This window comes from Gorilla gorilla, chromosome 18 (genome assembly GCF_029281585.2).
Source record: "Gorilla gorilla gorilla isolate KB3781 chromosome 18, NHGRI_mGorGor1-v2.1_pri, whole genome shotgun sequence".
Classification (NCBI taxonomy): Eukaryota; Metazoa; Chordata; class Mammalia; order Primates; family Hominidae; genus Gorilla; species Gorilla gorilla.
In genome coordinates, this window is record NC_073242.2 from 97,311,375 (window position 1) to 97,326,271 (window position 14,897).

Here is a 14,897-nt window from a genome sequence, read left to right on the forward strand (position 1 = left end):
CGCCCCGCAGAGGGTGGGCCTGCGGCGACCGCGAGCTCAGAGTCCGGACTTGTCGCGCAATCTGTCTCCTTCGGTTCCACCCCAACCTAGCTGGACTCTCGGTCCGGTCCCTGCCCTCTGGAGACTCAGCCATTAAAGTTGAGGTGGGGGGATGAGGATGTGGGCGGCGTCCAGGTAACTCTGCGGGGCCCTGATGCCTTCCCTAGAGCCAGCCATCAGGAGTAACACGATGCGCCCCCACATCACCGAACCCAGAACCTCAGTGCTTCAGCACCCCTTCCTCGACATGAGCTCCGCCCAATGAGGAGAAGGGTCTTCCCCATTGGCCGGTGGTGGTCCCCTATCCAATTAGAGAGGCTAACGGCCTTCTCTTGTCTGGTTTAGAAGGAATCGCCGGGGGAATACAGGCCAAACTACAACTCCCGAGAGGTAGCTGGGCTCTTCGGGGGGGGGAGGGGGAGGGGTGCGCTGCGTGTTCACGTGACTTCCTTCTCGCGGAGACCGAGTTACGCGATAGGCCTGTGAGGGGGCGGGGCCCGGCGCCTGTTCGCCGTGTTAGTGGCCAATCGGCAGCCAGGCAGGGTGGGCGCGCGTAGGGGGTGGGGCCGGGCGCGCGGCAGGGCGCGAGAGCGCGCCCGCGGCGGCGGTGCCGGCGACTGTCCGGGGGGGCGGGGAACATTGGCTAAGGCGACAGTGGAGGCTTAGGCACCGGTGGCGGGCGGTTGCGGGTCCTGGTACTGCTCGGCGCGCGGCCAGCTTTCGGAACGGAACGCTCGGCGTCGCGGGCCCCGCCCGGAAAGTTTGCCGTGGAGTCGCGACGTCTTGGCCCGCGCGGCCCGGCATGAAGCGGCGTTGAGGAGCTGCTGCCGCCGCTTGCCGCTGCCGCCGCCGCCGCCTGAGAAGGAGCTGCAGCACTCTGGGCCACGCCGATGACTACTGCAAACTGTGGCGCCCACGACGAGCTCGACTTCAAACTCGTCTTTGGCGAGGACGGGGCGCCGGCGCCGCCGCCCCCGGGCTCGCGGCCTGCAGGTGGGTGCCGGGCCAGGCGAGACCGTGGAGCGACCCCGCTTCTCGCTCGCAGGATCTGTTGGTCCCTCCCTGTTCCCTTGGATGACCGGAGACCGATAACCCTGTGTTTGTGTGCGCGCGCGTGTGTGTGGTGAGTTAAAAACGGATTTAAATCGCTGAGGAGGCGTGTGGGTCGCTGCGACGTGGAAGTGGTGGCGGGCTTGGCTGGAAGCAAACTAGTGGGGAACTCGACTCCGGGACGATCGGGGTTTGGAGGCCCAGGGTCCGGGCTGCTGCCCAAGTGGCGTCTGGTTGTCGCTGCTTTGCCAGTGTGTTGCAAGGAAAATGTTGTCCCTGTGAATTGTTAGCGCACTGGGTTTTTCATCTATTCTAGGTCGTTTCTTGAAATTTTAGTTTGAAAGATGCTTATTTTTCAACGGTAGGACCCCTCTAAAAATCAGGCACGTGTTTTTTTAAGTCTACTTTGCTAGAAGAGTAATGCTTTCGAGTTAACGTCCACTCGTGCAAGTTTATGACCCACAATTAATTCGAAGTGTAACTGTAACGGGACTTTTCTGGAAACTGGATTTCCTTACTTGAATAAAGTGTTCCGGAAGATTTTTTTTTTTTTAATAGTGGGTTGCTTTTTTCATAATTTTCCTAGAAAGTTCTAGAAGTCGATTTTTATTTAAAGAAAAATCTCTCCTTGGAAGATATTTTAAAGGAAATCTTGAATTGGGAAAGCTGGGCACCATCATGCTTGCAGGTCAGACCAATCAGGAAATAGAAACAGGATGACTGGGGACTTAGAGCTCTTTTGTGACCTAATACTGTGGTTCATTAAGTTCAGTTTCCCTGTTACATATGCATACGAACTTCAAAAAGGAAATGGATAAGAGTAATCCCTATTTTTTCTTGCCTGGTATGAGGTGAATTTCTTAATGTTCATATTTGATGTTCAGTAGACTGTTCTGTAGAGTTGCATTGAAAAACATACCTGAACGTGAGGCATGAGGATTCTCTAGGCGGTACTTATTTTATCGGTCCTTTTAGTCTTCATATGCTAGATGTCTTTTTCACTGTAGTACATAATTTATAATAGTTATGTGTTGGCTGCGTTTATTTTCAATTCCATTAACATAATTTGAGCACCTGTTACGTCGAACCACTCTTACGGACCCTGTAGTGTTATGATGAGGCAGAGGACTGAGGCTTCTCAAGGAGTTTGGGAAATAGTTGGAGGAGACACATAGTCCGAGTAATAACTGTACTACTAGGAAGTCTGTGAATGGTGATGCATTTTATAGTAGAGGAAGAAACAGGAAAAGTGGCATTTGTGGAGAGTGTAGCATTGAATTGTATCTAGATTATCGGGACTTGAAAGAAAAACAGCTTGTTTGAGTATTTATTGTAAAAGAGATAAACAGTTGATGATGTCAGCAAATTTTATTGGGCACAAACTTGATTAGAGCATATATACAAATATATGATCGATAAGGGTGTTAACCAAACATATGAATAATAAAGGAATTGTGTGACTACATAAGTAGGAATTGTATATACAACCAAAATACTGAATAACATTTCAAAGCTATGAAAAAATTTTTAATGATCTTTACCATACGCAAAAGCCATTTTGATATTAAAATAGGTCTAAAAGGAGTTATCTGTAACTTGATTTATAACTGAAATCTCAAAAGGTAAACATCAGCAGTTATATTTGTCACATAAAGTCCACTTTAAAATATTTTAAGCAGGTAATTTTTTTAAAGTTTTTTTAATATTAAGGCAAAATACATATGAAAAAACAAACCTTCTTAAAGTGAACAATTGAGTGCATTCAGTGTTGTGCAGCTACTGCTTCTGTCTACTTCTAAAACATTTTCTTCATCCAAAAGAAAACTCAGTACCCATTAAACAGTTGCCCCATATTTTTCCTTCCCTCCTCCCAACCCCTAGCAGCCACCAGTCTGGGATCTGTCTCTATGGTACCTCTTCTAGATATTTTATATAAATAGGATAATATAATATGTGACCTTTTGTATCGGACTACCTCATTCCTTTCTATGGCTGAATAATATTCCATCGTGTGTGTGTATAAAGGAACACAATTTGTTCAGCAATTGATGGACATTTGGGCTTTTTCTACCTTTTGGCTATTGTGAATAGTGCTGCTATGAACACATAGCAATTAATTTTGAAATTCTGTTGAGGATGTGTTATATATCCACAGCTAAGTTTTCAGAATTACTTGTTCACAAAATAAGTTTTCATTTTACTAAGCATAATTATGAGTATGTAGTTTGAAGGAACAAAGTGGATTCACTGAAATGATTTTAGGATAATATATGCAGTAAAGTGGAAAATAAGAATAAAATTGTTAGTATAATTCAGATCCTTGCTGGGTTATATCAGTGTGTTTGCCGAACTTATTTTTGGATTCTCTTCCTCACTGGAATGGAAGTTCTTTGAGGTCGGGGATAGTGTCTGTATCTTTTTCAGTTATATTATCAGTGCCTAGCTAGCACAGTGCCTTTACATAGTAGGCACTATATATATAATATATAACATATATTATATATAATACATATATACTTACATATATAATGTATATTTCATGTATAATATATAATGTATTATATACATTATATACTCATATACAATATATAATACATAAAATGCATATAATTATATATAATATATGTAATGTATATAATATATATTTTATATATTATATATAATATATGTAATGTATATAATATATATTTTATATATTATATATAATGTTTATTATATATTTTATATATTTTTTTTCTTTTTTGAGGCAGGGTCTCGCCCTGTCGCCCAGGCTGGGATGCAGTGGCGTGATTTCAGCTTACTGCAGCCTCGACCTCTGGGGTTCAAGCGATTGTCCCGCCTCTGCCTCCTGAGTAGTTGGGATTACAGTGGTGTGCTGCCACAGCTGGCTACCTTTTGTGTTTTTAGTAGAGACGGAGTTTCACCATGTTGGCCAGGCTGGTCTTGAACTCCTGACCTCAAGGGATCCTCCTGCCTCAGCCTCCCAAAGTGGTGGGATTACAGGCATGGGCCACCGCACCCTGCCCAATATATATATTTTTAAATAGAGATGGAGGTCTCACTATGTTGCCCAGGCTAGTCTGGAACTCCTGGGCTCTCCTGCGCTGGCTTCCCAAAATGCTGGGATTACAGGTGTGAGCCACTGCACATAGCCCCAATATTTTGTTAAATAAGTGAATAAATAACACCTAAGTTTTGAATCATTGCTCACTGCTCTTTCGTGGTAGAGGAAATTGACGAGAATTGTTTCAGTTCTTTGGCTTTTATTGATGAGTTCCATAAATTAGATCTTGGTAATTTGGGGCTGCAGTGGTTTTACATCTCTGAAGGTTTGGGAGTACTTGTATCACAACTAAATTTCCATACAGTGAGAAGATTTTTGAAAAATAGTGAGGTAAGTGGATAGAGAGTGAGGACAAGCCAAGGGCTGAATTTAGTGAATGTCCTTAAGCAAGCTTGTTAAAGTGCGAATTAGATGATGTGAGATGGACTTGATAACGCTTAATAATGTTGTATGTTGTATACATTTGTGACTGACGACTGACTTTTTAAGACTACTGTTTGCGGGGTATTTTGAGATTTTTTTTCCATTAAAGAAAATTTAAGACCCTAGAGTCTTCAGCTTTCTTATTTATTTATTTTTTTAGACAGTCACATTTAGTAGTGGGGGGTTGTATACCAACTTTAGTGACGCTAATGTTAATACATTATAATAACTCTCTACCATCAGACCAGCCTACCTTGTTTTTTTAAATATAAGATGACAGTGCTATCTCTGATTTCTGCAGTTAAAAATGAACTAAACTTTTTTTAACATTCTTTTACTTAATATCTAGCTCTAAATAGATGATATACCTCAGTAGTAAATAGGAAATTTAAAATAGGTACATGTTTAATGTATTCCATTAACATTGTTTGCCATTATAAAGGGCAGCCTCTGGTACTCTATTTTAGTGTAGTGATTGTATATCTCTAAGTTTGATGTTATAATAATCTGTACTTTGCAAATTCAGAGTTTCATTCTCAGGGTTCATTACTAAATATTGACTTTCTAGTCCTGAATGAGAGTTACTGGAAGGAATGTGCTGTATACTATGTGTAGTATCTTATCTACTACTGTTTTTTCAAAGGGGAGAAATATCTTAGATACAATATGTATTTTTGTAAGAAGTTTACTCGATGATAAGATATGTGTAATTTTTGTCAGATATTCCTTTAATACACAACTTTTTCATATGTCAAGTTGAGGAACTATTCCTAGAAATTGTCTTAGAATTTAATCTACAATGTTTTTACTTTGTTTAGTGCTTGGAGATGTGATCCAATTTACTGTCTCTTAGATAATTTTATTTTCTCACTTTTCAGTTTTTATTGATCATTTTTAGTCAAGGTTTTTGTTTTATCTTGTGTAAATGAGATAATGTATTTAAAGCACTTAGCACAGTCCTGGTCCTATTTAAGTGGTGGTAACTAAAATTTTTTTAAACACGCACCCCCCCCCCCAACATTTCTTTAAAAACACACACACACACACACACACACGAATAGGCTAGTTTTTACTTCCTTCTCTTTGCTAGACCCTTCTCCACGTGCTAAATTAAAACATTGAGAGATAGTAGGGCATTTACAAACAGTAGCATTTTAAAAAGAAGAAAAAAAGAGATTAGGGCAGATGAGAGATTCAGCAATTTAAACCTTACGTGAGTTAGAATATTTGGTCTTAAGACATTTTTATCTGTTTAATTCTAGTCTTTTAAATGTTACTTACCTCTTATATTTTATCAAATACTGAAAGTAATACACTTTTAATTATATTTTTCCACTTTCTTGAATTAAGTTCTTAGTACAGTGTGAAAGTTGGTTGATTTGCCGAACATTTAAGTATATAATTGAATATTTAAATCAGTATGAAAAGGAGGAAGTTGGTTGGTTTCTTGTAGAAATTTAATGGTGTGTTTGTACAGCCCATTAGGAACTGTAAAGGAGGTTTTGGATGCTTAGTAGCTTTATTTTCTTACCTTAGGCCAACGTTTTCTGTAGAGTTGAATGTAGTGAGAATATGTATTAGACGAGTGAGTCGATAATAAATATTTTAACATTTCATTTGGAAGAATACAACTCTGTTTCTTTGACACATTTCCTGATGTTGAAGGATGCTTCTGGGGGTAACTGGCAGAATTTTGTGGTCTAGATTAGTGAAAAAATGTGTTTCAGCAAGTATGGGGAAAAATCGAGGAAAAATTTCAATGTCATGTTTTTGTTAAAAACATTCATCATTGCAAGAGCTATTCCTGTACTTTCTTAGGTGTTCCTATTTGCCAATCCAGAAAGGATACTTTGGCATATATTCTTAACTATTAGTAGAAGTAATACTGTAGTAGTTTTATTAGGTGTTATAAAAGTTAAAACTTGGGTATTATATACATAGCCAAGAAGTTGTGGGGGTTAAGTAAGGCCTGTATCTTAAGCGTTCAAGATAATAATTTAAAGTAAGCTGTAGAATCAACTTATAATAATGACTTGCCTTTCTTTGGCAACCAGTAAACTTTGCCTAAAGTTGTATTTGTTTTTATTGAAGGCATAGTCCAAATTCTGCTTTTGAGGTTTGCTCTATATTTATTTTTTAAATGAAATGGAATCATAAGGACATTTTTGGTGAGAAAATGTAGTATTACTTTTTCTTCAGAGAAAGTCATAAATAGTGATATATAAAATGGGGACCTTTTAAGAGAAGTTAATGAGTTGTATCACTGATTTCCCGTCATTATTGCTAGTTGAGTAGTAGATAATTCAGTATGGTAATGTTTTGTTTTAAATAAGAGGTGAGGTTGAAGAAGCCATAATATAGTGAAGGCAGTCACATTGCTCTTAAAAGATAGGAAACCTGAGTAGGTTGAGCCTCATTTGATAGTAAGCAGTAGTTTGCTCACAGCAGTAACATAAATAAGGAAGGTGTTGTGTAAAGCTGTCCTGGTGGGTCAGGGGAGTAGACACAGCAGACTTGGCAGTAGGCCTGGCTTCTAAAACAATATCCAAGTCATCAAATTTGCCCAGGCATGCCATATGAGGTTCAAGTAACAGTGGAATTTAAGAGGAGTGAGTTTGTTCAGGGAGGCTTAGGAGAGTCACAAGCAAGAGCAAGCTTTTTTAAGAGCCATCATTTAAACTCAAACATAATGTGGGTCTGCATATATTTTGGCATTTCTAGTAATGTTTACGTAATTATATTGTATGACTTTCACCTGTTGGCAATTGGGGCTCTAAGATTTAAGTAACAGCCTATGAATTGCTAGTTTACCAACAGCTGAAATTTAATCTTTGGGACAGTTCTAGTTAATATTAGTTAATATTCATGTGTGAGGCTGGGCGCGGTGGCTCACACCTGTGTAATCCCAGCACTTTGGGAGGCCGAGGCGGGTGGATCACCTGAGGTCAGGAGTTCGAGACCAGCCTGGCCAACATGATGAAACCCCGTCTTTACTAAAAATACAAAAAATCAGCTGGATGTGGTGGCAGGCGCTGTAATCCCGGCTACTTGGGAGACTGAGGCAGAATTGCTTGAACTTGGGAGGTGGAGGTTGCAGTGAGCTCAGATGGTACCATTGCACTCCAGCCTGGGGGACAGAGTAAAACTCTCTCTCAAAAAAAAAAAAATAAATAAATAAAAGGCTGGGCATGGTGGCTTACGCCTGTAATCCCAGCACTTTGGGTTGCTGAGGCAGGCGGATCACGAGGTCAGGAGTTCGAGACCAGCCTGACCAACATGGAGAAACCCCGCCTCTACTAAAAATACAAAATTAGCCGGGTGTGGTGGCGCATGCCTGTTGTAATCCCAGCTACTCGGGAAGCTGAGGCAGGAGAATCACTTGAACCTGGGAGGCGGAGGTTGCAGTGAGCTTAGATCGCGCCATTGCACTCCAGCATGGGCAACAAGAGCGAAACTCTGTCTCAAAAAAAAAAAAAAATATGTGTAAAAAGGAACTACAAGTCTATGAAAGCCTGAACATCCCAGGTATACTAGAGAAGTAACCTGAAGGCTTCATTTTCTTTTCTTTTCTTTTTTTTTTTTTTTGAGATGGAGTCTTGCTCTGTCTCCCAGGCTGGAGTGCAGTGGCGCAATCTCGGCTCAGTGCAACCTCCACCTCCTGGGTTCACGCCATTCTCCTGCCTCAGCCTCCCGAGTAGCTGGGACTACCGGCACCCGCCACCACGCCCAGCTAATTTTTTTTGTATTTTTAGTAGAGGCGGGGTTTCACCGTGTTAGCCAGGATGGTCTCGATCTCCTGACCTCGTGATCTGCGTGTCTGGGCCTCCCAAAGTGCTGAGACTACAGGCATGAGCCATCGCGCCCAGCCCGTCATTTTCCTACATAATGTACAGTTTCAGAATGTCTTATGTTACAGCAGCAGGTGAGAGTTTTGCATTTTAAAATATGTTTTTCAGTGTCTTAATATTTTGTGTTAATTTTGTATTTATTAATTTTCATCAGCTTTGCTGTTTAATTAGAAAATAGGATTATTTGACCTCTGAAATTGGATTACATTCAGGTTAATTCTTTTCTTCTAAAACTTTTTCAGTAGGTTGCTTTGTATTAAATGTAAAAATGTTTCTAAAAAGCATTTTTTTCTCCTCAAGGTAATCACTGACTAGAACACTTTAATGGACTGTGAGTTGTACTTAAATGTAAATATTTTTCAGTATTGCTTTAAAAAATCTTTCAGTAAAAATTGTTAAAAATGGCATTTAGAAAAAAGTGACATTCAGAAATTGTTGAAGATAGATGATGGGTATGTGGGGGTTCACAATAATATTCTCTGTTCTTTATATACGTTCTTAAATTTCCATAATAAAAACTTTAAAAAATGACATTCGAAAGCTCTTCAAATTCTTTAAGGTACTAGATTAGGATAGGAAAGATATTCACTTTTAAAAATAGCATTGTGAAGGCTATAGGATTTGTTGTGTGTAGTTTAAAAAAACTGGCTTAAATTAACAGAAAATAAAAATTAGCATGATATGTCTGATTTACAAAAGTCATTTCTCCCTTTGATTATGTAGTGTTAACAGTGAGATGGTGGGTGAGTTAGTGGCGCACATAAATAGGAAGTAAACTGATCTTATGCTTTTGAGTAGGTGCTTCAACATTTTAAAAATATTTTCTAATTATATGACGCTAGAAAAATCCATTTATTATCTAGTGATTTAAGGGCTTGAAATTGTTTTTAAAACTTTAATGTTTGATCATGTTGCTTGTATCTGTCAGTCTGATGTTAAGTGTTTGTCATTTCTATGAACTTTTCAGTTTATTCATGATGAAAAGAAGCTAGATAACTTGTTCATGATTTTAAGACTACATTTTTAATTTTTAATCTGCATTTTTAATAATTGGTAGAAACTCACAAAAATAATAGACATAAGTTTTTTTTATTTGTGAACATTTTAGAACAAACAAGGTCTGAAATTTGTATTCTACATCTTGTCATTTGTGAGATCATATTGAATACTACAGTTTTTTGTTTTTTTTGAGACGGAGTTTCGCTCTTGTTGCCCAGGCTGGGGTGCAGTGGTGGGATCTCGGCTCACCGCAACCTCTGCCTCCCGGGTTCAAGCGATTCTCCTGCCTCAGCCTCCTGAGTAGCTGGGATTACAGGCATGCGCCACCACACCCGGCTAATTTTGTATTTTTAGTAGAGGCAGGGTTTCCCCATGTTAGTCAGGCTGGTCTCAAACTCCCAACCTCAGATGATCCTCCTGGCTTGGCCTCCCATAATGCTGGGATTACAGACATGAGCCACTGCGCCTGGCCAAATAATAAAGTTTTAATCTTGTCCTTTACATAAAAGATATCTTTGGGGAAAATATAGAAAGTTTAATCTAAATTTTACTTATTTTTTATTGCACATGAAAGGTTTAAGGAAATTTGATAGCTCCTCTGCTCTCAACACTTCTTTATAGTTTTCACTTTCTTTCAGTAAGGGTAGTTCAAATAACACTGAAGAAAAAAGATGGTCAGAAGTTGTTGAGGCAAGATGATAGGTATATGGAGACTCTGTACTTTAGGTATATTTGAAAACTTCCATTATACAAAGTTTTGAGGACTTTTTTTTTTTTTTTTTTGAGACAGTCTCGCTCTGTTGCCCAGGCTGGAGTGCAGTGGCGTGATCTTGGCTCACCGCAACCTCCGCCTTACCGCAACCTCCGCCTCCTGGGTTCAAGCGATTCTCCTGCCTCAGTTTCCTGAGTAGCTGGGATTACAGGCGCCTGCCACCAAGCCCAGCTAATTTTTGTATCTTTATTAGAGACAGGGTTTCACCATGCTGACCAGGCTGGTCTCGAACTCCCGACCTCAGGCGATCCACCCGCCTTGGCCTCCCAGAGTGCTGGGATTACAGGCGTGAGCCGCTGCGCCCAACCTGAGGACTTTTTTTTTGTTTTTGAGATAGGGTCTTTCTCTGTTGCCCACGCTGGAGTGCAGTGTTGTGATCACAGCTTACTGCAGCCTCAACCTCCTGGGCTCAATTGATCCACCCACTTCAGTTTCTTGAGTAGCTGGGACCACAGGTGCGCCACCATGCCTGGCTAATTTTTAAAATTTTTTGTAGAGGTGAGGTCTCACTATGTTGCCCAAGGTGGTCTCAAACTCCTGGATTCAAGCGATCCTCCCAGCCTTGGCCTCCTGAAGTGATGGCATTAACAGGCATGAGCTACCGCACCCGGCCTTTGAGACCTCTTAACCATGAGCCAGAGCAAGAAATACATTTTGTTTCAACCCAACACACATGTACATGTTTATACACACAAACTGAGATACATGTTTCATGTAAAACAGTGTTTAGCTTTACTGCATGGCATTACTCTGACATTTTCATTACATATAAAATTTGTCACAGCTCACTAATAGATCACTTACTACCTTCAGTTTGAAAAACCGAGCTCTAGGAGATGGTTTCATGGTTCTGATTAAAACTGTTAGTACATCGAAGCTGGGTGCAGTGCCCTGTGCCTGTAGTCCCAGCTACTTGGAAGTATCTCTTGAGCCTAGGGATTCTAGACCAGTCTGGACAACATAAGGATACCCTGTTTCTTAAAAACAAAAACAAACTGTTAGTGCATCGAGTTGTTCTTATTATTCAAACCATATTTCCCACGTCTGTAGTTCTTTAATATGTTAAACTTCAAAAATTGACTTAGCTTATTGCTATCCTTTTATTGGGTTAGTTGGCTGGTAAATTTTGCCACTTCCTGAAAATGACTTTTGTTTCCCCCCTTCTCTCTGCCCTGTGGCCAAAGTCTTGGTCTCCTTCCATTTGGATTTGTGTATTAATAGTTTTCTCTTTGTATTTTCTCCTAATTCAATTCTGAAAGTCATAGTTGAGGTTATCTTCAATTCCCACTCCTTTTTGTCTGTAACCTGCCTTTCCTCACAGTTTTTCATTGTGCTCCACCATTTTATATCTGTTACTTCGGATATCAAGCTCATCACCTTTATTCATCTCTTTTCAGTCCCAGTGTGAAACCTTTCCTTCCATCCATTTTCCTGATCTGCTGTCAACGTGTTCACCAAAGACTTTTTCTTTTGTGAGACAACTTAACAGATAATTTTGATGTAGTACTGAGCTAGGTCTGGATTCTAGATTCATTTCTGTTGCTAATTGTGTGATACTGCTAAAAAGCATAGAGTTTCAAGCTAATTCAGTCCTTCCATTTTACAGGAGAGGAAATTGAGACTCAAATTGACCTGCCCAAGGTCATTTAACTGGTTAATATCAAAACAGAGACCCAGGACTTCTGACTCCTAGTCCTTTGGTCTTCTCCAGTAAGTTGCTTAATTTTTGCTTGAAAATCCTACATTTCCTTCTTGTGGATTAAAAACAAGAACAACAACAACAAAAATCCTGCAGTTCTTTTTGCACAACCTGTAATTTTGATCATTTTGTAACTTTTTGTTTGTGATACATTAGATAAATATTTAATCCAGTGTTATTGAGTACCTATTATGTGCAAGGTGTTTTTATGTGCATTATCTCATGATAACCTACAGAGAGGTATTATTTCCATTTAGCGCATGAGGAAACAGAAATGCAGATGGATTTGGCCATCTAGAAAGTGGAATTAGCTGGGATTTGAACTTTGGTTTTCTGACCTCAAATTTTGCTATGCCTGCCTCTTGCCTTGCTATTCTCAGAAAGAGTTTAAGTACAGAAATACTCAGTTTTTCCTATGGTGAAAGCAAGGGTCATGTTGGGCATATGGAATCAAACATATATGAGTCATGTCTTACAAATTACATGTGTTCCTGTGACTAGATTTTCTGCTTTGGGCTCAAAATAGCTACTTGAGGGATGCTTCTTATTCCTGCCTGCTCTAGGAAATTTTAAAGGGTAGCAGTGATACAGTTAGACCAATAGAGGGTACTGTATCGCTATATCGCTAACTGTGCTAGGCCCAAATTTAGCTCTTTTGGGCCTTTTCTCTTTGCTGCTTTGTGGATCTGGAGGTCAAGAGGTGATATCATTTTAGGTTTTAAGGCAGTTTACTCTAAGGAGGAACTGGCCTTTGTCTTTGGCAGCCCCCCCCTCCGCCCATGTTGTCTTGATTAGGGTCTGATTTGTCATCTTGCAGGCTGTTTGGCTTTTAAAGTTTAAAGTGTTTAGATCTGTCGTCAAAATTGCCCTAAACCTGAATGAGGAAAAATTCAGAATTTTAAAAATGCTCAATAGTCAGGGTAGTTTCATTTTTCAAGGTTAACATTTTGCTTTCACATGTTCAAAAAAAAAAATGAGCACTATTTATTTGATTGAATTTAGGATGCAAGAAGAACTACCTTCTATAGCCACTAGGACTGATACACATTTTTTTCCTTGATATTTTGACCAATTTGCCATCTGCCATTTATTCTTCTCTCTCAAGATCAGTACTCTTTTGGATTTTCTCTCTCTTTTGTACATACTCAGTTGTCTCTGAGTTTCACCAGAACTCTCCCTTTGAGAGCAAAGGCAAGAAAGCTCTTTTGTCATACATGTTACCTAGTAAATGTTGGCTGATCATGGTTTTAGCACTTCTGTTGACTTTTTAATCATCTGATTACTATTTGAAATAAATAGTAAAATACTCTTAATCTTCTAGTTTAAATGTATGCAAAATAGTTATATTTGGATTGTTATTTGCTGAGGGGAAGGAATGAGACACAGATGCTGGCTTCACACAGCTCTTTTCTTTTTAAGAGTGACGAAGGACTTTTCCAGAAGCCTTCAGCAAACTTAACCTTGCGTTTCATTGACCAAAACTGGGTTACATTCCCTTTCCTAAATTAGTTACTGGTAAAGATGAGTGGAATTATTCTTAGCCAACCAGACCTATGCCTTGGCCTGAGGATATGGTTGGCTTCCCCAAAACACAAGGCTGCATGGGAGAGGAGTGGATAGAAGGATAGAAAATCTGTTAGGGAGGAAGAAAGAGAAAATGGATGCTGGGAGGGGGTCAACCAAAAGAATTGTCTGTGCTTACTATCCACAGTATTCTAGCAATTGAGGGACTTAAAAAAAATTTTTTTTTTTTGAGAGAGAATCTCACTCTATTGCCCCGGCTGGAGTGCAACCTCTGCCTCCTGGGTTCAGGTGATTGTGATGCCTCAGCCTCTCAAGTAGCTGAAGTAGCTGGGATTACAGGTGTGCACCACATGCCCAGCTAATTTTTTTTTTTTTTTTTTTTTTTTTGAGACAGAGTCTCACTCTGTCACCTAGGCTGGAGCACAGTGGCACAATCTCTGCTCACTGCAACTTCCACCTCCCAGGTTCAAGTGATTTTCCTGCCTCATGCCTCCCAAGTAGCTGGGATTACAGATGTGTGTCACCATGCCTGGCTAATTTTTGTATTCTTAGTAGAGACAGGGTTTCACCATGTTGGACACACTGGTCTTGAACTCCCTACCTCAGGTGATCCGCCTGCCTCGGCCTCCCAAAGTGCTGGGATTATAGGCATGAGCCCCTGTGCCCAGCCAGTTGAGGGACTTTATAATGTAAACCTGACTTTTGTTGTGCAGTTACTTTCTCTGGCACTTGCTTTTTCTTTTGCTTTGTCAGAGTCCTTGGGGATGGGCATGGGAGTTGATAGAGGTGCCAAGAAAGAGAAGTATGGCTGTTGATCCTGGATTAATAACAGTGGGGTTGGTGTCTTGATGGGTGGGAGATCTGGGACACAAAATTCATTTTTGTTGTGTGGTTCAGGTGGAACCTGATGATTATGCAGACATACAGAAGCATAAAGACAGTGTCAAATCTGATTTGTCAAAATTGAGATAGTAAAGTGTTTTTTAAATGCTTATTTTATTTTATTTCTTAAAATTTATTTTGAGACAGGGTCTCACTTTGTTGCCCAGGCTGGAGTTCAGTGGCTCAATCATATCACAGCAGTCTTAACTCAGCCTCCCAAGTAGCTCAAACCACAGGTGCTTGCCACCATGCCCAGCTAATTTTTAAAAATTGTTTTTGATAGAGACGGAGTCTTTCTGTGTTGCCCAGGCCAGTCTCAAACTCCTGGGCTCGAGCAATCCTCCCACCTTGGCCTCCCAATGTACTGGGATTACAGGTGTGAGCCACCATGCCCACGCTAAAAATTCTTTTTAAAGTGCTTTGTTTCATTCTTTCGAAGGCTAATCTGAAAGAAACTAGCTGTTGTTAAAGGATAAAATAGAAGAATATGTAGAAGAAGAGAAAGTAGTAACCAGAGGGGAACATTGTATGAGATCTTAGAGTAGCTGAGCTGGAAGGGACCTCAAGAAAGTCCCCTTCCATTAAGTGGGTAAATGT

General features: G+C 40.2%; 1 protein-coding gene across 12 annotated transcripts in view; it reads left to right on the forward strand.

Annotated features, from left to right (window-relative positions):
- The first annotated feature begins 595 nt into the window (after nt 1-595).
- Nucleotides 596-14,897, forward strand: part of NFATC3 (nuclear factor of activated T cells 3) — a 147,855-nt gene continuing 133,553 nt past the window's right edge. For 9 of the 12 annotated variants that reach the window (XR_010131356.1, XR_004067628.3, XR_004067629.3 and 6 more), the window contains exon 1: nt 615-1,032. Coding sequence is in view for 8 of the 12 variants with exons in the window: in XM_031002771.3 (XP_030858631.1) it covers nt 930-1,032 (103 nt within the window). In the remaining 4 variants the exon portion in view is untranslated. Of the gene's footprint in view, nt 1,033-8,275; nt 8,499-14,897 lie in introns of those variants that run through there. The other 3 variants (XM_031002767.3, XM_031002768.3, XM_055366221.2) reach the window with 3 other exon arrangements.